Source organism: Syngnathus acus, chromosome 13, assembly GCF_901709675.1.
Source record: "Syngnathus acus chromosome 13, fSynAcu1.2, whole genome shotgun sequence".
NCBI classification, from domain to species: Eukaryota; Metazoa; Chordata; class Actinopteri; order Syngnathiformes; family Syngnathidae; genus Syngnathus; species Syngnathus acus.
The window spans coordinates 10272736-10296210 of NC_051098.1; the positions used below are offsets into that span (position 1 = coordinate 10272736).

At 39.4% G+C, this 23475-nt stretch overlaps 1 protein-coding gene across 1 annotated transcript in view; it reads left to right on the forward strand.

Moving 5' to 3' along the window:
• Positions 1-992: 992 nt before the first annotated feature.
• Positions 993-23475, forward strand: part of LOC119132023 (cGMP-dependent 3',5'-cyclic phosphodiesterase) — a 90143-nt gene continuing 67660 nt past the window's right edge. The window contains exon 1 of the mRNA XM_037266888.1: positions 993-1240. Coding sequence (XP_037122783.1) covers positions 1182-1240 — 59 coding nt within the window. The 5' untranslated portion in view covers positions 993-1181. The remainder of the gene's footprint in view (positions 1241-23475) is intronic.

Sequence of the window (23475 nt, forward strand, 5' to 3'; positions counted from 1 at the left end):
CGTAACGGGATGGGTGTGTACATGAAGTGTTTTTATTCCGACCAAACTTTTAAATCTGAATTAATGCGTCCATGGAAATGTAACCAATGTCTTATGACTGATGAGCTATTTTTCGAACAGCCCAGCGGGGTACTCGTGTCACATGCTCCTCACCGGCTACTGGGCACGCTGGTGACCCCTGGGTCTCCTAGACCTAGACAGTTAGTAATTGTGTACTGACCCCTCGAGTATGTCATGCCCCGAGATATGCTTTTGCATATTCAAACTCATTTGAGACCATGTAACATTTCTCTGCAGCACAAAAGAAAACTAGCAAAGGTGCAAATGCAAGTTCAAAGCTATGACAATTTTCGCTTTATTATTTTTTCTCTATGCAGTTGTGTTCACTAATAATTTGCCCTGAAATGCACTTTGAACACGTAAACATTGTGTAGTCCAGGTTGATAATATTCAACAATATTTAAGTTGAACATATTTTTGAACAAGATCTATATTTCCATTGTTCTCATATAACCATATTTAAAAATGGGAAATGCGTATCCCACGGTGACTTTGGGAACCAATGTTTTAGTTTTAGAGTTTATTTTTCCAAAACAGTCAGCATGGAAGAGGCTGTCTTGTAAATGTGCGTTTGTGCTTTGGAGAGCCCGTAAAAAGGACCACGGCCTGTTTATACTGCATAATTGACACACTCATGTATGAGTCAAGTGCAACATGTGGTTTAATGAAAAGCTGCTGGCAGGACCTGATAAGACATTTGTCTGTGTGGGGATTGCAGAAGCTTGGAATTGTCACAGTTGAAAACTCCGTGCAAGAAAAAAATCAAAGACGCGCTTGTCTGCCTGTGCGTGGCAGCTTGTTTTTATTCCAGCACAATTGACAGTGGGTGCAGGGTGGTTGACGCTTCCATGCTGCCGTGAACGTCTCTCCCTATCTCTGCCTCCCTCTCTCGCTCTTTCTCTCTCTCTCTCGCTTCATGTCCTCGTGCACAAGCGCTCAAATATTAGTTACCCGGTCCCGACTAAGCCTGCGTTCTCCGGCAGAAGAGGTGGACAGCGACGAGGAGGCGATCAAGCGAGGAAGACACACAAACACATCGTCCAGCGTCCCTCCATCCTCCTCTTCGCCCTCCACGACTGCAGCTGTTTTGGGTCAAGCGGGGTGGCGAGGCAGGATGCGCCATGGGACAAGCGTGCGGACACGCGCTGCTCTGCCGTAGCCAACCGCCGTCCACCGACATGTAAGTCAGCCACTACGATGTGCGTGTTTTTGTGTCGCTGCTACTTCCTCGGATGTCTCCCAAGGAGGCTGACTGCACTTGTGGTGCTGCTGGTGGAGTGTTGAGTTTGATCGGCTGTCATTATTCCCTCCTGACAGCAGCACCATGTGAGTTGCGAGGGCAGCTGTCAGCTCCATAAAGCCTCCGCATCACACTCTGTCACCCCTCAAATATTCCCACAGAGTCTACTCTGTGACTTTTATCACTCCCGTGAGTCCCACAGGCTATATTGGTTCAATAATACCAGAACCATTAACGCTTATACACTGTTTAACCGATGTAAGTTATTTTTAATAAAGACTGAACAAATTCGAAATACTTGTTCAACACTTTTAAAAAACACTTTTTTCATTAACAATTCATGATCGTATTGCGAATCAAGAAAAAATGTCTCATATTGTTTTGGAGCTGGCAACGGCTGCTTATTTTTTACGCCATCAAAACAATGTGCTGCCTTTGTTGACATTTTGAAACTATTAAGTGAAAATAAAGTCAAATGAATATTTTAAAGAGACAGTGTGTTGAATTTTTTTGAATGCCATCTAGGGGTGAATTAATAGAATGCAACAATGCAAGTTCAAAGCGCATGCATTTTGAAGCACGCACACTACTATGCGTAGTCATCACGCTTTGCAATACAATTTCTTGAGCAGAAGTGCAAGAAAAAGTTAATCACAAACAACTTGTAGTGTTCCCTCAAGTGACGAGAAAGTTATCCAGGCTGTGGTTATTGCAGGTTGAGGAAGTACGTTAGTCAAGTTTGTCTCCTTTGGGTTTCCGTAGCATAAAGATCACAGCAAAATATGTCAACCTCCTGTAAGTAATAGCGTGACCCATATAATATAATTGCAATTACTAGACATACAATTATTTATTCATATACCTTGATGTGATAGAATTTTGTTCCCCAAATAATTGAAAATAATAGGTTTTGAAAAATTCTACATGTCCCTTTAAGCCAGCCAGGCCTACTCAATAGTGACTTCTTCATCTACTACATAGATGGACACTCCACAATGTTCCAGAAAGTTGTTTTAGAACAGTGGAAAACATTACGCAAACTCCTAATTCAATTAAATTTTCACTTCCCAGCAGTGCGATGGCGATGGTGCCCTAGTGGGTGTGTCACCAGCAATTTGACGTTCCCATGATGCGTGGATTGTCATTGTTGAAGACAAGTTTATTTTTAATGTTTGTTACTTTGGCCTGCTCTTCCTCAGAGGCACACATTGACAATGTCAAGGCAATGTGTTAAACAGATTATTAAAATAAATCCCTCCTGTTGGCAAACACAATTTCTGTTGCATGAAATCCTCCTGTGAAGCACCTGCTCCTAAATGAATGGAGGCATCTGCTCTGATTCAGGTGAGCTGTCGCGATCAAAGCACGAGGCTGATCAAACGTCTTTCACACTCGCCAAATACTGTATGCTTATGAGGCTTCCTCATAACATGGTTTGATGTCCCTATTCTAGGATTTTTCAATAACCCCTGGTGTTCGCTTGGAGTTGCCCTAGTTTAGCACACATGTTTTGGGGATTGCTGAGTAGCAAGTATCATCTGCACCACCCTTCCCTGAAGCAAGCAGATTTCCTGAGGAATAATGAAATGCGCCAGGCCTGACATTACAATTAATTTGCGTAGCGGATCTTATACCTGCTCCCCTTGAGCATAAATTGCTTTGACTGGATGACACTGAAGGTCACAAGGAATGATGCTGTTATATTACTTGAGAGCAAATGTTACGTATGTTGGGAATCCCTACAGTTTGCATGCCGTTTGAATATTTTATGAGATGCATATGCTATGGGGGAAACACGGTCCATTTAAAGCATATTCTGTTTCACAACTAGGTTGTAATAGTTCCTAAAGGTCCGTTTCAATCTTTATAAATTTTTGATTTGTGAGACTGATTATTCCAACGGATTGATGCAATTGACGGAAATTTCAAAACTTGCACACATGCTTATGGTCTTGGTTTGGATCTTGTATTTGTTGGCAGTAGTTGGTACTTGAGTTCAATTGAAATGTTTTGTGGTCATTTTCTTCATCTTAATAGCCTACTGATGTTGTGTTCTCGTGCCACTAGGTGTGTATGTAAAAGGTCTCGTAAACTATCATTATTTATTGGATGACTGCCAGGAAGTCGCCCTCTGCTCTACACTTGGCACACACAAACACATTTACAGCAATAGTTGTAACCTGACTCCTGATGAGTGGGCATATATTTGTGTGTCTATTTGACAGCAGAAAAAAAAAGATGCTGACATTGGTGTGTTATCATCCGTAATGGCCTCATCAATACTAAAATATTCTGAGTGAAAAAAAGTGACAGAGCCGGAAGAGAGAGATGTTGTGAGTGAAAGAAAAGGCAGAGTGTGTTTGCGCGCATCCATCCACAAAATAGAACACTTTAACAAAACTTTTGATTGAAAAGCTTTTATAGACTTGCATTTACATCCCCGTTGTTCAATCAAAACTGTGCATGTCCTATTTTAGCTATAATATGTACTTACAAAAACAATGTTGGCAGCAAAATATTTCATAAAAACATTCCACTGAGGACCATTACAAGACAGCTTTGGCAACAGAGTCTCCTCACAGCCATACCTTAAATGTGTATTTTCCATTTTAAAATATATTCACAAACAGGTCTGCAATGTGCGTGCCTTAATCTAGACGTGGTAATGTAATAGCATTTAACATTCAAGCCAAGTGTCATTTCTTGACCAATGACCGAAGTATTTCCAATTATGACATGGAGGAAATACAGCAAGCCACGAGCAGCTTTACCCCCACTTGCACTGCAGCTAAAAAAACAAAAAAGTCAACGAACAAATAATCCAAGCCAATAATGGCAAATTAATGTTTTGACTCGGAAGCATTTTCAGCAGTCTGAATTGTGTTATTCCTGCTGATGATGGAATCCAAATGAGTGTTTATTTTTGTGTTTCTCTATAAAGACTCAATTTACAAAAGTATAACAACATTATTTGTATTTGGCAGCATTTGCTTTCCATTGTGTGCCATTATTTCAGGCTTGTGTGTGTTGTCCTACAAATTGTATTTATTTAAATTTTTGTGCTTTCTACTGCGTGTTCAACACAAAAATAGAAACCACATGCCCACCACAAAATTACTCACACACCTTGTAAAGTAAACCTAATCTGAAGAAAGAAGCGAGAGTTACAGTTTGGCTTCAGAATATTCCAGATTTATTGTCGTAATGGGCCAAGAGGGAAGGTTCAGAACGAGTAGCCTACCATTTATATAGTAATGTGTGTGTGTCTGCAGGTGTCACCAGGAAATGAGGTTGACAGTTTCAAGGGGTCCAAGCGCCAGAATCTGCTGGCAGCTTTCTTATCTCGATACACTGTTGACACATGCACATGCGCGCACACACACACACACACACACACACACACACACACACACACACACACACACACACACACACACACACACACACACACACACACACAGACGCACACACACACAACCCTCTGACACGTGAATGCTTGTGTAGTGGATTAGTATAGATTTTCTTAGAAATCAAATCATCTGTTGCAACTTTATGTCTCAATGATTTTGGAAGATTTTGTCAGCAACTACTGCATGTGTGTGTGTACGTAATTTGCTCTGATTGGCAGGTACTCCGTAAAAATTATAGGCAGTTGTATGTGTAGATTTGGAGGAAATATTTTAAGTCAACATGGTATAATGTGACAAAAACATGTCTTCTGTGTAAAGAATATTCGTGACAATGTGTAGATGTTGCTGTGCGTTGTCAAGGGTCAAGGTCATGTTATTTTAGTCTGGCAAACTGAGAGGGTCAAAGTAGCTCTCACGTGTCTGGCCCACTGTTTAGAGAGTTTACAAGTGGCCTTGAGCAATTAATGTTCATTGAAGCAGCCGCTGATAAAAAGCGAGAGAGATTAAAATGACAGCCACTGTCAAGAGAACAATATTTTATTTCAATCAAACAGGCCCTAAAACCCTCCAGCAATCAAGGGTGGAGATTGTAAACATGAATGATCTTGTATGGTTTGCTTCCACTCTACTTTCACAATTTGCATTTTTTTTCCACTCTACGTGCTGTTGACAGTTCTGTTATTACTTTCACTTTATTAGTTTTTGGTCACATACATGCTGAGTGAAAGTTTAATGTGATATCAGTTGTCTTTTTGTTGTTGTTGTTGCACGCCCTCAACTAGAATGTTTCTATATGTTTATATATAGTGTAAGTGTGTGTGTGTGTTTAAACATATATACACATATTTTTGCTTGGCACACGCTGAGCTAAAGATAAGTGACAAGCTGTCACTGTGGCATTCAGAAGCGTTGTGATGCCTACAGTTACAAAAATGTCAAATGTTAAATCAGCCCATAAATAATATTATAATAACATAATATCGGAACATACATATGTTATTGTAATTAGTCTGCCAATCCACACAATTAACATATAGGATGTTGTCTACCTCTCACCGGTTGTATTTCTCCATTGGTGATTTCCGGATGACAAAACACTGCATGTTTATCAGATTATTTGCCGCTCGCTTTAATCATCCATCTTCTTTGACATTTCTTCATTCCAACCAGTGACCAATTTCCGCCCATGAAATCCCAGCAGCCAGACACGAGGAAACTGACAGGCGTGACAGAAAAAGGTTGCTGTGATAGTTTGACAAATGAAGGGCAGGTGTTTCATCCAAAGAGTAGCTTGCAGAGATGGTCCGATACATAATGGGCAGGTGTTTCATCCAAAGAGAATGTTGCCTGGCAACTGATAGTGTCACAGGTTACCTGACTGATGGCCATACCGAACTAGTCCTAATTAAAATGTTATCCATTTTTATCAGTAAACAAAACGGTTACATTTCCAGTTCACGTACAAACACAGGTGCTTTTGAATTCGCTGTATTGTTTAACTCTGTCACAAAACATTTCAGGTCACGGTAAAGAAGGACTTGACACAATGCGGGGGGATGTAGCGGGAGGAAGCCAATTGTGATGGGCCATGATTGCACAGATGTCAGAAAAATGAAAGTCACAGTGCAGAAGAGAAACGTACTTCCCGTTATTAAAACCTGATGACTGCAACAAAACCTGACATCACGTAATACGGCGAAACAAAACTTGGAGGTGGTCTGGATTTGGAGGGGAAGCATATGAATTTCCTTAGCATCTCATTATCCTTTCGAGTTTCATCACACTTGCCATATTTGATTCACTTTTTTTTTTCCACGCTTTGTCACGCTTCCCAATTGCAAGCTAGAGTGTAAAGTAACCGCATTCAATCATGGCGCATGCTGAAATGATGGTTTACAAATCTTGGTCTGACTCTTTGTGCCCATTGTGTGAAATGTTTTATGGTCTAGCACAGAGGTGTCAAACTCATTTTTGTCGCGGGCCACATCATAGTCATAGTTTCCTTCGGAGGGTCATTACGAACGTCAACAAACTGATGAGTAACTCCGTTTGAAACCGGAGACAAGTAAAAACAGTTCAAATATTTTTAAAAGATCAATGGTAACAAAAATTGCTAGCAATATCTGTATTTTTTAAAAGTGAAGGCGATTTGTAACTGTAGATGAAGTTGATGCACAATTTGTCTTCGAGGGCCACATTAAATGATTTGGTGGGCCCTATCTGGCCCGCGGGCCTTGATTTTGACACGTATGGTCTAGCATGTCCCAGCAGGAGTCTGCCATAGCCACATATATGCTCCGATTCTTTCATAGCTTTTGACAGAATGTAAAAAAAACATGTCAGACCTTGGTCAGAATGTGACAAAAGTGAAGGACGCCATCATTGAGAACATATTGGTAGACACTAACGGGACATCTCGTTAAACTTCTGGCTGAACAGTCATGCACATTTTAGCCTTCGGGACTCAGCAGCCTGTGACCATGAAAACACGGCAAGGCTGAATACAGAGGGGAAAAAAAAAAGGCCTAAATCCACAGAGCAGTACATTTGGGTTCCGCCTGGAACATTAGTGTAAACATAGTATTGGTTACTGCCTTGGTGACAGACGATAAGCAGAAAAAATGGTATGGATGTTGTTGCGCTTCGTCAAATGCTGGTTTAATTCGATACCATTAACCCCCTTAGGAGCACCAATAAAGTGGTCGGTTACTGTACTATAAGGAAATGTGCTGAAGTGAAAGATGATGAACATATGAGTAGAGTTTAATGGATATCAGTAATGTACAAATGGCCCTACGGGCAAATAGAAGTACTGTTATAACGATGTGACGTGCCCATGATTCTATCATTACCAAAATAGTGCAGTGATCTGAAGAAGGGTCTGTGCAAAGATAATGAGGTGTAGACAGACCTGCAGAGCAAGCATTAAGCCGGCCGTGTGAGTCGCACACACGTATTTGGAGTGAGGATGTCCCGGAGTTCCCTCTGGTGGCTTGAATTTTGGGTGGGTAGTTAATTTACATCTGATTGTGGTTTTTGTATGTCAGCATGTCACTTCCCGTTTTTTTTAATTTCATCTTTTGTCATCAATGACGCTTTGGGGTGACTTTTCACACTATTGCCCTGGGTTACACACACATGCACAAGCACACATGCATGCACAATTGCACGCACATACACACTCGCAGTAATTCCCCAGAGGCTCTTTTTCTCTGTCTCTTCCGTTTCCATCTTCTGGTCGCTCGTATTTCTTTTTTTCTCTCTTTGCTTTACTTTCAAGTTTCTCGTCAAGTCAAGCAAAGAAAATGCCAGCAGGCTGTCTGGCAGTGTTTTCTATGTACTGTACATTTATTGAAGCATGGCTGCACCAATGTCCATATAGCCGTTTGTGAAGTTGAACTCTTCTCCATAAATGGAACACATTAAAACATGTGTTTGATTTGCTTTCTATTTGTTGTGTTGTGCTTAGAGCAGGTGTTACTACCGCTGATTCCTCGCGGTTGTGTTTCGCTTTGTTTTTGGTTTTTTTGTTCCACGCTCAGCTCACAGGTGTTTACCTCTCGGTGATGTCGGGTCTTTCTCGACATCAAAGTCGACATGGAGAGAGTTTTATTGAGAGCTCTCAAGAGAAATAGGCCAGTTTAAGTTTTTGATGGCGCCATTCTGCCTTTCTAAAGTTTTCTCTGAAGGGTGTCCTCGTGGAGGAACATATTGAACTCATGTCTTAAGAGGTGGCACACTTGCTTTCATCGCTTCTGCTCTCGGAAAGTAAACACCTTGTGAAGCTTGGCATTATACCACAGTGTGATAGTTCCCTACTCACCATTTCTTTTTGTCTGCCTCTTTTATTGTTTTTCAGCAGGGGTTGAATCTCATACTGTTAGTTTTTCCATGTCATGATCAGTGGGGCACCGCTTGTTTATTTCTAAATAGGCTGTCTGAAATGTTATACTGCCACAAACCATTTAAAGTGGCCAGTCAGGAGAAAGCTCTCATCCTCAAACTAACTTTGTTGCTCTTGGGTGAAGAGTCTTTTTTTTTTTTTCTTGAACAATTTTTGTCTGAACTGTTTCTGTATACTTCCATGTGAGCATAAAAGAGGAAAGCAGAAGTCTGAAGAGAGTAGTGATTGAGTTCTGATCAGATCTACATTTATCAATCAAAAATAAACATTTGGCAAAATTATTTTTTTCCCCATATGTATTTCTTTGGCTTCAGGGTTCATATTGTAGCATTTATAGCATCTGCACTCTGTGGTGCTTGATGATATCATACACACACACACTTTTGTGTTCCTTCCCGGGTTGATATTCACTTGGGTTGAATCAATAACAAACATGAAAGCTTCTTTCTCCCACCTCAGCGCCTCTGTGTCAGCTTACTACTTACAATCTAGATAAAGCTTGGATAACTTTCTGTTCAGGGTGAATAATATGGTGTCACTCAACCATTATAGCAACATCTCGAGTGACATAATTCCTCTAACACCTTTTAAATCCTGAGGTATAAATTCCACCCAATGGCAGTGACAGCTGACAGTCTCGGTCACCCTTTCCATATTTTTAAATTGTGATCTGCTACATTTCACAGCTTCTGTCTCTCAAAGGAGTGTAGGTGACACCATGTGACTCCCATTTTACTTCAACATTTATAATTTCCGGTTAGTTAAATTAAAAAAAAAAAAAAAAGTGACCAGTGAAGTTCTGCTTTAGTGATTATATTATGCAAAAAAAACCAAAAAAAAAACCTTTTGTTCACACATGATACCCAACCTCATATGCTGCTTCCTGCTGGCATTCCCATTCTGATACATAATACATTACAACTGAGACCAAGTAGGCTTTCTCCCACCCTTTCTTTCTCCTGCGAGCTCCATCCCGCTCCTCTCTGGTCTCATTTGCTTCCATCTGCCTCCTTACGCTCACACACTTTCTCTCTCCTCATGCTCTTGATTTACTATATTGTTGAGTCCCTTTAGTCATTTATTTATAGTTGAACGCTGAATGACCTTTCCCAAATTGGAACACTGGGTAGTGGACCACAGGGAGCTGACTAAAAAGAGGAGTGACAGACACCACACCTTTCACCAAACAATAAACCAGAGGAGACATTTGGAAAATTGATAATTTTTTTGATTTCCAGTAGTGTTAAGTGGCTGAGGGGAGTTGCCAGCCTAAGAATAAAAGCAATCAATAAGTGTTTTTTTGACATGTTCTAGAAATAATCTGTTCTAGTCAAGATGAGTTAAATAAGATCTAACATAAGCAACTGTAAAAAGATAGTTAACCCTTGTTACCATCTAGGGCTTTATATTTGTGCCCGCGGGCAAGCTCCACCATTTGTTAGTATTTTTTTCCACTTGTAGCTTGGTGCAGTTAGAAACAGGCAGTTTGCGCCGTTGTGGGCATGAACACAGATTTGCAGCCAGTTTTAGTGGCTCCTCTCATAGTTCACGACATGGTGGAAGCAGAAACTGATTTTTGATTTAGTCGCATTTTTTGTATGACTTTATTATTATTGGTGGTTCCAATTATTGTTCACTATTTGGTGGCACTCTGGTAGTATTGTCTAAAGCTGTTGATTTCCTTCTTACATACAAGATTTATTTTATGAGGTCAAGCAATAATTCTATTGACTTTTATTTGGATATGATCCAGAGGGGTGAAAGGGCATATTCAGACATGTTTGTCGGCGCTCTAATAGCACTGCTAAACAATTTTGTGAGTATTGCACATTGCAATCTTCTTTTCGGGCTGATTTTTATGAAGGGCAGCCAAACTCGCTATTTCTTTTTAAGCTGACTGTTGATGATAAATTATTTTGATTATAAAAGTTACCACATGAGCAATCCCATAATTATGTGATGTTTTTCGTGCTAGTTTTTGTTGTACTAATTATTTCCTATTGCTGCGCTGTGTGTTCTTAATGGTTTCTCTGTTGAATCGAGAGCTGATTGTGCAAATGCTCTGTTGAGTAGTTCATTTATGTCCTATTATAACTTTCCCCATAACACTGTGTAACATGGTTTATTTATTCCAATTTAAAATAATATTTTATGAAATAAAAAATAGACTAGCTACTCTTCCATTCATATTCTACTTTCCCTGAGGGATACACCCTGAACCAATTAAAATGGGCCTTACTTTATAAACAAACCCATGTGGAATAACACATTCTCATCTCCGCTGAGTCTTAAAATCCAAACAATGGACACCCGTAAGCCAACCAGGAATCATCTTTCTTAATGGTGGCAATTATGGATATGATGTGGAAGTAAGTAGAGCGAGATGGCTATTTCACCATACTCCCCGACAACCACCAGCTCTCCTAGTGAACTCCCAAATCGTTTCCTGACAGTTGTGTACACATGTCCGTGCTTGTGTGCTAATGCTGAAGCCACTGGTAGCTTGTGTCTTCCATCACACTCCCCAACAGGAAGGACGCACAAACCCATTAGACAACAGCAAAAGCTAATTGACCAGCAACCAGACACCAGTGCTGACACAAACAGTGGTTTCCATGCTACATACACTGGTGCTGTTATTGTAACGTGTGCAGCATTGGCGGGGTTGTTCAGCCCGGTTTGGAAGCTGTTTTACAGTCATTAAATCTTTTCCCGCTTCTCTTCTCTTATTGGGACCGGTCATATAATAAGGTTTGTTCCTATTCAATGTGTGCTCATCTGCGCTAAACATTTTAATGCCATCTGGAGCTACTTTGTCAGCAGTTTATGATACTGTTGTGCTTACAAGCAAACACCTCTAAAAACATACCATGAGATTGTGGAAGATGTCATCTTATTTTCAGCGAGACTGCAGTTAGTAAATACATTTACAAAAAAAAATTCGGGTCTACAATCGAAGGTATAAATGGCAAAGAGCGAATTAAGGATGACCATAGCACCTCAAATGGAAATAAGCTGCAATATAGTTACCATTGTGCTTGCTTTCCAGTATTATGCAATATTTCCTTATAGTACAATGATGGTGACAACAGGATGTCGTCAGTAATAAAAAAAAAGAGAAAGGCACCTGCAAAAACAGCTGTGTGCCGTGTTACTGTAAAAAGAATCCGCTCGAGTGCACACTGTAATGCTCACTCTGTGTACTTTAATCACCTGTATGTTAATCACCACCTCGGGTGTTCTTCATGCGCCATCACATTTTATGCTGCGTTTAAAAGATGCATGTTTTGCTTTGCAGCAACTTCTTTTTTGCACTTGGTGTATGTGACCATAAAGAAAGTGTCACGCATAACGTCAACCACTTTCAGCAGTCTACTCCCAGTTGTATGGAGTTTTATTATACCCAAGTAACTTTTTATGCTTGTATGAATATTATATTGTAACTCAAAACATAGTGTTAATAAAGGTTTTATATTTTCTAGGACCGGTGACCTGCATCGGATTGGGTTTGACCGACCAGGATATATTGTAATTATTTATCTTGGATAGATACATAGCCATTTCTTTTTTCAATGAGGTTTGCCAGTGTCTCATTGAAGCAGGATTTTAAATATCCATCCTTTTATTTTCTATATTGTTTATCCACGATAGGATCACGGGTGAGCTGGACCCTATCTCAGCAGAATTCATGCAAGAAGTGAGGTACACCCTAGATTGGTCGCAAGCCAATTGCTGGTTTTCAAATATGTATAACTCAATAGGGGTCATGCGTGTGGTGTGCAGTTATGTGGTCATGTTTTCTCATGACCTTAATTTCGAACAGGTCATGAATTATTACTTTGAGCATGCACAATTCTGTGGGAATAGGAATGAGTCTAAAATAAAAATCCCCTACTGATTCAAATGACCACAGACACACAAGCTAATCCTTATCATTTAAAGTGGGATGTTTTCATAATGAATTATGTAATCTATTGAAATTTCTTTGAGCGTAGTCACTACAATATAGGTGCCAAATTGAATTGTAAATAGTTTGAAGTTCATTTTTTGGACGGATTTTAGGATGCTGTCATCGCTTATTCCTGATCATCTCCCTTTCAAATGAGCTTCCCTTTCTTTTTGCCCCCCCCCCCCCCTCCTTACTCCATAATTCAATGACAGCTATTAATAATAAATGGCTCTGACTGTGTAAAATGCCAGTCCTTTGCTTATCAGCAAGCTGTCCCTTTCAGGAAACTAATGGAGACAAATGACTCCCAGCATACGACGTTTGAACACATTATTAACCTCTGTGTTGGCCTCTGTTTAAGTTAGGAAAGAGAATTTATATTGTGAGTATTATTTGACGTTTATGTAGGCGCGGGCGTGCGGCTATTAGCATTTATTGACCTTCAGTCACGTCAACCGGGTCAGATTTTCTTCAAATGCCATCGCATATCACAGCAATGATGCAAACATATGTGTGAACAAACGCACACACCAGCTCACTGACAGAAAGACTCAGGCTCACACACTGAATTTCATTCGATGAAGCGAAGTGTCTAAAAAACGACGGGTGCAATTGGCTGTGCTTATCTTAACTGGATATTTTATTACATGCAGTGCACCCGTGGCCAGAGTTTGTCTCTGGTCATTGTTAATGAAGACTTAAGTGCTAGCGATGAAGTGAAACTGGACTCAATAATTCCGGATGAGTGCAAGTAAATCACTATAGCTGCCAAATTCGCTCAGCTTCTTTACCGTGCCGTGGCAAATCATGCCGGCCCTTTAAGGGATGGCAGATTATGTGTGCATGAGCCAAATATGGTGTGCTGACAGATTTATTTGTGCATTAGTAAGAGAAGTTGTTGTGTACCATGGGTCCTTTGGGACTTATGTGAATCATATCCTGCTATTTCCACAATCCCGCATTTCATACTTCTTTTGTGTCTCGCTTCAATGACTCCTCTCTTTTTCTCCTCTCTTTCTTTCTCTCTCTGTGTGGTGCTGGTCTTATAGATCATTATTGGAGTCTTATCCTTGCTTCATCATTTTCAATGTTTATTAAATTTGCTCCTGGCTTCTGCTTTCTCTTTTCCGTCTCTTTTAGTTAGGTTTGTGCGGACCTTTGTTCTATTTTCCTCGTATTTTCTCTCCTTCTCTACATGGCCCTCCCTGACCTGCTTTTTCTTCCAAAAAGATTACATCATGGCTGCTAGCATTTTTTTTTATTTTGCTACTGAAACACAAGTCATTGGAGATTATTACATCATTTTTTGTTGGATCAGCAAAGTTTTTTTTTGGGACTGATGACCCATAGGATGCAGCCTTCATAATCATTTTGGTGTGCTTAGAGTGGAGAAATCATGTTTCTGTTGTTAATCCATAAAATTAGGTACATTTGCAAAGTCTTTTATTTTTTCAGTATGTCTGCAATATTGTAAATATATAAAAGTTGTGATTGAGTGTGGAGGGAAGAAAGCTGGACCATACATTCTGAGAATCACCCATACCACTTTCACGATGGTTCAATGAGTGTACAGTATATTGCGTGATCCTATTTAGGCTTGATCACACGATTTGTATTGTCAGATTTTAATCTTGAGATCTTTCCGAGAAAAATTCAGGTTACGCATTCACTCAGGCTTAACTGTTATTGATGTCTTTGAACATTAGCGGATATTGTCTTGCCATGTATTTGTTGAGCAATGATTGTCCATCCACATTGGCTCACGTTCTTATCGGCAGAGCCACACAGTCACTGAACCAACAAACTAGCTGAAGCCTTATCGCTCCAAACGCCACCACGCTGTTTACTTGGACAAACAGATACAGACACACATTTTATTCTCTGGTACATTAATAATAATAACAATTAATTAGTAATGATATGCCACGTGGCCTATAGGACATCGGTATTAAACCTCTTGCATATTCCAGACGTACACATTAAATTGTCTTCTTGCACAAATGACATGATTTTACCTGGCATTTTGTAGCTCTCTATGCATATTCACAGCACGAACTGCAGAATCAAATTGAAAGCATGCATGGATTTTATTACGGACTGGCTGCACAAAAGGACAATAACCAGACTGCTGTTTCACATGATGCACCAGCAGCTGGTGGTATAAAGCCCGAGACCCAAACAGATGTGTTATTACCAACAATTGCTGGTGTGTCCCAATGTATGACTGGGACTTAATAGCTCAAGTCATAAAAGCTTAACCATTATTCTCATAATAATGCTAAAATTTATTACAATGAAAGTTGTCCGGCTAGATAGACACAGCAGCTTGTCCAGTACATCTCTATTTTCTTTTGTGGAAGGCATTAAATTAGGATCTTTTTGGGATTGCTGTGATTTCTAATCACCACTAAAATGATCTTACTTCCAAAAACATATCCACACAAGCTGGAAATAAAATCGTCATAGTCTTGAGCTCTGCATGAACAAAAAGTGCAGCTGATACACGGAAGGTTGGTTTGTTGGAAATACTGTAAGCACATCCTTGAAAATCTATGTGAAAGTTTTAGGGAGACAAAGATAAAACTTAACGATATAATTCACTACGATGCATCTTTGCTTTTTACCACCGTAATGGACAACCTAAAGATTTGAGAAAGGAAGGTAATGTCATTATTGTCATACTTGTACTTAGTTTCTTCGAGACGCTATTCTTCATCAATGTTTGCCACTGTTTCCATTAATGTCAGGCGTTGTCAGCTGAGTAAATAAATGCTATGTACATAAGAAAAAGACGTTAGTATGGTGATTAAGTGGGGGCGGGGGCAAGAAGAAGAGAGATCAGTATAAAGTGGATAAGGAAATAGATAAACACAAGCTAAGGAAAGTGAGTTTCTCTTGCTTTGGGAATCTGTTGTCAGCCTGTTTATACTCTCAAATAGAGCCCACCTGAGGTTCAGACTGAAATGTCCTTCCCCATGTCGTGTGTGTTTTCGGGAAAGTTACTAACCCTCCAAAACAAACTGCAAATAAACAATCGTCACCATTGGGTGAGCTTTTCCACAAAGTAAATCATGTGTACAAAAACTGTCAAATCCACGTAGTGGTCCATGAAAATGGAGGCTAGGGAAAATTGAAAGAAGATGTTTTTTTTCCCCCTTCCACCAGTCCATTAGCAACAATTGTAACTAAGCACTATTATTGTGATCCTTGCAATGTTGTGCAAGACAATCCTTTAAAGCCCTCCTCTTTTGCCCTCTGTAAGATTAAGCGCACATTAGGGAGCAAATTTAGCGGTGGCTTTGTGTATTTTAGCAACATTTATGGGCAGTTATGTATAGATTGGAAGTCATACTTTAAAGGTGCGACAGAATGTTTAATACTTTGGGGACAGGAGGTACCAAAAGCCAATCATGCGATGCTAATTTGTGGCATTATTTGAATTTGGTTTCAAATGGGTGACCAGGAGAGGGAGCTGTGGTGTATAAGTAGCCTCTGACACTGATGACAGTGATTGCTTAATTAGGGATGGATCAAAAATGAAGAAAAATCACCTATTGTTATGTGATTTTCAGAATGACTTCCCAGCATATTGTTGCAAATTATGCCTCCATGCTTAATCTTTTCTGATGACATTTTCCAGCAAGCTGTGATAAAGATAAGAGTATGTAAAGGACACTTTTTTTTTCTTTTTTTTATGCAATGATGAATTGTTGAATTGACAGATGATTGTTAATTTAACTGTGGCCTGCAAAAATATGTAATTGGCAGTTAAACGATGGTAAATTTCTAGCTGCAGAGGGTTCTGATTTGCCCCAAATATTTCCTGCACCGTTACTATGCCCCATCACCTCCAGCCTGAGTGAAACAGTACTTAAGGCAGGATTGAGGCATGCTTTCAAGTTATTTACACCTAGTTCTGACCTGGCCATCCAAATATCAGACCAGCGAACATTTTTTGGTCTTGGGTCCAATTTTGCAGAAACTCCAACCCTCCATTACCTGGTTTTAGATCACAGAGGATGGAACTCTGCCACTAAACACGATCAAATCGTCATGTTCAATTAAATAATCTTGTTTGCCATTTTGATGCTCATGTTAAACACATGAATACTGTAATTGCATTTTCAGAGTGTTGATGTGTATTTAATGTCTATCTTTTAATTCAGACTTTTACTCTATGCATCAAGCACAAAAGGATAAACACAAGACATCAAAACTTATAAAAATGGCAAAAGAAGGAGTGAAAAGGAAAAGCGAAGCAAAAGGAAATCCGAATGGATTAGGGGACTGAGAGTTTCCGGAGCGAGAGAGGGCATCTTGATGAAAGGAGAAGGAAATTGTTATGGTCACGTTGCCATGGCAGCAGTTGGTTTCAAATACTGGATTCCTCATTAGTTGATCTCAGACAGATAATAAAGAAAAAAATGTGCACAACGTGTTGAGCAAAGGCTGAACTTTTATGCCACGAATGATGCATGGTCGGAAATATTTGCATCAGTGCCTCCATTGTACGTGTGTGTGTGTTTACTAGTGTCATTATCCTGCCACTCTAAATATACGTCCATGGGGATGATAATGACATCACCTTGCTCGTGTTCCAATCATTGGTGCGAATACCTCTACACATTGCTTATCTGTTGCAGGAAGCAGGTGTTGATCCCGAGGCAGGGGAATGTAATATAGGAGGTCACAAGAGTCACTCACAAATCATTTTCCACTGTCACAACACATACTTGAGAAACATTGCCAGTGGATGGAAACTGTGTTTACAATGAAAAATGGATGGTGCACAGGTTACAGCTGTAGGGCTCAAAATGAAAGTGATATAGGGGGATGATTTCACGAGCACTTTTGAGCTGGATGACACACACACACACACACAACACACACACACACACACTGCATTCTCGCACTGCTCCATCCACTTTGTCACACTTTGTCATTAGTTGACGCTGAGGGCAATATGAAGGAAGGGCCAGGCTGCAGTAATCACAAGATAAAAACTTTCAATCGCAGGGACTTTTCTTCTTTAATCTGTCTTCTCCAGAGGATTTGCTATGTACTCTCACAATACAATCTGTACACTAGCTAGTAATAGACTATTATCCAGTGCAGTCCACTGAAAAAAAAAAACAACAACCAATATACTACTATATGAAATAAGTCAATGTCAATTTATAAATGGTCAGATATTCGAGTTACATTTTTTTCCCCATTATTTCTTAGCTCTGTGATCGACTACCGACGAGTCCGGGGTGAAGCTGGCCTTTTTCTCCAAGTTAACGAGGATAGGGCCCAGACCACCCGCAACTTTAGTGAGGGTCAGCTGTATAGCAAATGGACTGATGCTGTTTTCGAAATGGTTTGCTCAGGAAAGGAAGAAAGTTGCCCAAGGCAAGAGTTTAAAATAAATAACCTACTAAATAAAAAGGAACGTTGTGCTCTTCAGTCTGGCAAGAGGCAGGATTTGCCCAACAGTTTGTCCGACAAATAGGGAAAAAAAATATTTCAAATTATACGGTACAGCTAATTAGGTTTAACTAGTTTTTTTGACACGAGGGAAGCTTTCAGTTCTTTAGATTTTGAATTTACTTGAAATATATATGGGTCAAACGTTTGGTATAAGGAAGCCTTTATTAAACATACTGCTAGTACAAATCTACTTTATATATAAATATAAATGATAAAATAGTAATGAACAGATGGAGAGGAGATAAAAAATATTCTCAATTATTTACAACCGCTTCCACTTTGAAAGCTGTCCTTCTGTTGTATCATTTAAAAATAATACTAATGTTAAATATAAAAGCAAAAATGCAAAACTCCATTGACCTCATGTTTATTGCTCAATATAGGGAAATGCATGCAAATGCTTCTTCCTGTTAGTAAAGACTTTGTAGAACTAAACACAACGTCTGCAACTTATACAGACATTAAGATTCACCCAACAGCAAATACCACCAGACTGAAAATAGAAAGAATTCTCTAAATCTGGCCTAGTTATTGCCAGTCTCTCAGTAGATGAAACGACCCTCTTGTTTGTCTTTCCCCTGTTTTTTTTTTTTTTCTTTGTGTTATATTTGGCCTGTTTTTTTTGTGGGGGTGCAGATGGAATTTCCCTGTGTGGGATAAATAAAGGAAGATCTTATGTTTTGTTTCACGCCCTTTTTAGGCAGGCGCCTCTTTTTGATATGGAAACAGTGTGCTCTTTAGTATTCCGATAGTGAGCTGTCCATCCATCCATTTTTTGCACCACTTATTTTGTGGGTAAAATAGAAAGTGGCGGCCTTGTATGACATTAAAGTTTTTGTTTTGCAGGTGGAGTCATGTCGTAATTGATGTGGCGCATTCAAATGATCAGTGCAGAAGTTGCCCTTCTTTTTTTTGCTCGGTGCTCGTTGTAAACAACGACAATGTCAGTAAAACCTCCAAAGCAGTTCCCTTTTTTTTTTTTTTTTTGTGGTTCAAGCTGCATAGAGAGTGGCAAACAAGTGTTTTGTTTTGTCACTGTTGCAGATGTGTCACATAAAGTTAAAACCAGTTGCCATCTGAAGCACTCAGACTCTAGACCAGACTGAAACCAGTTTTGGGCATTGAATATACTTTAAATAAACAAATCATGTATGAATAAATACTGTTATCAATGTCATTTCTTTATTAAGTGTAGTTTTATTACATCTACACTAGGAGGCACTCTGACAGCAGTACTGATTTCTTTTTTTGTCAAACATTCTGTATAACATACACACAGATAATTGAAATTATGATGTTGAAAGGACAGAAAGGAAAAAATACGGGAGAAATAATTGGAGGAAGGAAAGCAGGAAGGAGAAGTGTGAAAACAGGATAGAAGAAATCAGAGATGACCAAGGTTAAACATGTTTGACTCTCGTCTCCATGTTATTCTGGACATGGGTGTGCAGTGAGGGGACGTGTATGTGCGCACGTTTGACATAGATGACATGACATGAGGCGTGGGAATGTGTTGTCACACCCATAATTGCCATTGTGTGTCTTTGCGCCGACCTGTTGACTTGAGCCTGCGACACGGAAGGACTTTCTGTCAATGTTCTTACTAATGAGACGGCCATGTACCTCATGTCAGCGTGCACGTTTTTCTCTGCTCCCTTGCACTTGTACTCCCTCCCGCTGCTTTTGACTGAAGCCAGGCCACACATTTATGCTGGGCAACCATTATATTCCATGTTGTGTCTCTCATCACTTCAAGTACTCATATAATATGCTAATGTAATCAGATGGCATAATTCTGTGATATATATTTTTTGTTTATCTCCAATCTATTGCAATTAACCTGTTGATACTTCAGCAGATCTATTGGATTATTAGGCCGACATCATTTCGGGACATGATGAAATACTAATCCCCAAACCCCATCTTCATTACTTTTGTCTCTGGTTCTTCCGTCCCAAACTTTCAAATAGTTTTAAACTTTTAATCATATCCTAAAGAGCGATAATCAATGTGTCTGGGGCTGTCACTAGCAAATATTTTTAGAATCGAATATTCTATCATCGATTTATCGGATACAATTTTATTTGACATAAAAGTAGATTTCAAAACCATTTTCCCCTATTTATGGTGTGTTAACTGAATGTTGATTATTTGGTATCACTTAGTGATTGAAAAACAACTAAAATATAATTGAATATGACAAGAGGGATTATTTTATTCGCCAACCTTTTTGAAACAAATTCAGTTACTGATGAGGTCAATGTTTTCCAAAATAAGAGCAGATTTTTCCAAATTTTTTGTTTTGATTAAACAGTAAAGACAATAAGTCTGCCTTCATGAATGACTACAAAAATTAATTAAAAAAAATACTGTTGAGGTTTAGAGGATTTGGACAATTGCTGCTAAACGATTATTAAAATAGTTGTCGATTAGTTTTGAAAACCGATTAGTTGTCTATTAATCGATTCATTTTGACAGCTTGAAATATGACTATTGTATGTTTTTATGTGCCAACAAAATGCCGAACTGTCTAGAAAAATATCTATTTAATAACAAATCTCTATCTTTGTGTGGACATTGTCAAAAGTTCAACGTTTTAATCTGTTTTGTCACTGAAGAATGCTTGTTATGAGTTCAAGTCATATTTCCCATCTGAAAATAAATATTTGTTTCTGTTTTTAATCTATTCATTCTATCAGTTCAGTTCTGATCCTTCATTTTTGCAGTAGAAAATGTCAAGGTTGCGCTTTGAGTGGATAAAGCTGTTTATGAGTGTGCGACTGAGTGTGCATCCTCTTGCGTGTGTGTGTGTCTGTGTGTGCGTTTGTGTGTGTGCACCCACCAGGGTCAGTGCAATGCATTCACTGCTTCATTAAGAAACGGAAATTGTATGAAATAAATTGTTCCATGATATTTGAAACTCGGGAGCATATGGTACCATGACAACCAATCTTAGCCATTCCTGTTTTCTTTCATGCACTCTCACACACATCAGCACACACGCACTTGTGGTGTCATTAAAAATAGTTACAGCACCCATTCAAACCACTCCAGTCGTACATTCTGTTTAGTCCAAATTGGTAGAAGGAAAAATAAAACATTGCTGGGCTTCTTCTGTATAATCTATCTGCTTTATGCAAAGGTACTTTTTTTGTGTGTTATGCATCAAATACACTCACTTCTGTGACAGCAAATTATCATTGGGCGAATTATCTTTAATGTGGAAATGAGGCAAGAAAGTGACCTGAAAGTTCACATGATCGGAATTTTGGAGCCGATCACGATCGAAAAAAAAAGATAACTGATCACCTATCTAATAGGTGTCAAAGTCGAGGCCTGTGGGCCAGATACGGCTCGCCACATCATTTTATGTGGCCCATGAAAACAAATCGACTTTGTGTGTCAATACTAAATAAAAACGTTAGTTCATGTTGAAAATTTTTTATATTTTAACAGTTTTTACTACTCTCTGATTTCAAAACTAGTTATTCATCACTTTATTGTGTAGCTTATACTGTATATATACTATCAGGCGTCAGTCATAGATTCCTTCGGAGGGAATCTATGACTACAATGCGGCCCACGTCAAACACGAGTTTGACAGCCCTGATAGGTCTTATCTGATCAGAAGATGGACCAATCCATCCAATCTATTTAAACAACTTATACTCATTTTGAATTAAAGTCGGATGATAATTATGGTTTTAACTGTTTGTGAAAATAACCTCCCACGACCCACGCACACCGAAGTAATGAATAATTATTTTGCCCGCCCGCACGCGACAAACTGAGTGTTGTGACAATCTGTTGCCCACAATTGTAGTAACAAGGTAGTTTTACGAAAACAAGTCAGAAAAATAACAAAATCGTGGCACAACTAGGAGGAAGTTTTGTGTTTGCTGCAGTTCCTCTGCGTGTTTCTGCCCTGCATGACTCTTCTCCAGCTATGATGTTTCACTTAATGTCAAAGGCGGCTTTGTTGCCGCAGTGATTTCTTTTTCACCCACGCTATTTTTGCTCGCTTGCTGGTGCTTCCCGCTTGCCAAGTGGCTTTCTTTGCCTTCGTCTTGCAATCTTTAACGTCTTTACCTTTTCTCTTCTTTGTAAGTATTCACAGAGCTCCTTCCACTCCATGTTTGTGCATACCTCCATTTGGCGCCTCCTATTGCGTAAGCCGTGACATCTATTAGCTTTTTAGCCAAGGCTATCATTTCCCGAGGGTTCACCGAGTGGCAGGGTCCGGCCCCCCACGTACAACCTTCAACAGCTCATTATCAGCCTTGTCATCATTCTCTCCTGTCTCGATCCTTGCCATGCAACCTTTATTTCACTCCCTGTCCATTTTATTTTTATTGCTAATTCCTTTCACTGCCTACTTTTGACATGAGCAGCAATGAGCAAATACCTGGAGGAAGTGTATGTGGTTACAGAGTGAAAATGTAAATTTAAAATGATTGTCTGTCGTTTAATGTCAGTCCTATGATTGGCTGCTGAGTCTATGGTCTACCACACAATTGGAAAGGTTTATTAGATACGTATATGGGATATTGGAAAGGTTTTGCACTTTTGTAGGGTAGAGAAATAGTCTTGGGTTACTGTCATTGTCAGGTATGTGGATTTGGCAAATGTAATCTTTTCTGTTCACTCTACCAGTGCTATAATTGAGCTGCGCTCCACCATTGTTGTTTTGGCAATTACCTATTCTGAATTTTAATGGACATGTCCGTTTCCCCAAAGACTATCCTTTTACCCGCTAAACCGCAACAACTTTGGTTTTTTAAATATGCACTTTGTCAGCTGGTTACATATAGATGAACCTCCAAAACAAAACCATTTTTTATCCATTTTCAGTCCAAATTGATGCGTTGACTGCAACGATGGCAACTGGCTTACGCTCCAGCTTCCAAGAACAAAATTAACAGCTTAGAAAATATTTGAAATGGCCTGGAAATTTGACTACTTTGCCTGTGATTGACAGCCTTTAGAGTCAAACCTGACCCGAACCAGGTTGACTTCACGGTCACTCATATCCCAAAGGTGTGATCATATTACATATCCAGCTGAACATGTGTCCATTTTGCTGCGAGAAAACCTGTATTGTCTTGTTATACTATATTCTGCAATGTCTCAATTATCCCCCTTGGACTGAGATTTTTTTTTTTAACCTGCTCAGCCAAGATACTTAAACGTTACAAAGGTCATGTTTGACTACTGACATTGTTATGCCATTGCATACACACAAGATACAGTTCATGAACATTTGGATCATTATAGGACAAAATACATGTGGTCTAGTTTGTATTTTTAAAGGTTGAACTAACATTGTTAAGGTTTCAAAGATTCCCTCGGTATATCGCAGTTCACCTTTTAAGGCTTTTTTTGTTACGGCGTAGGAATGGTACACAATAAATGGAGTGTGCTTACGTCGTGCTTTTATCCA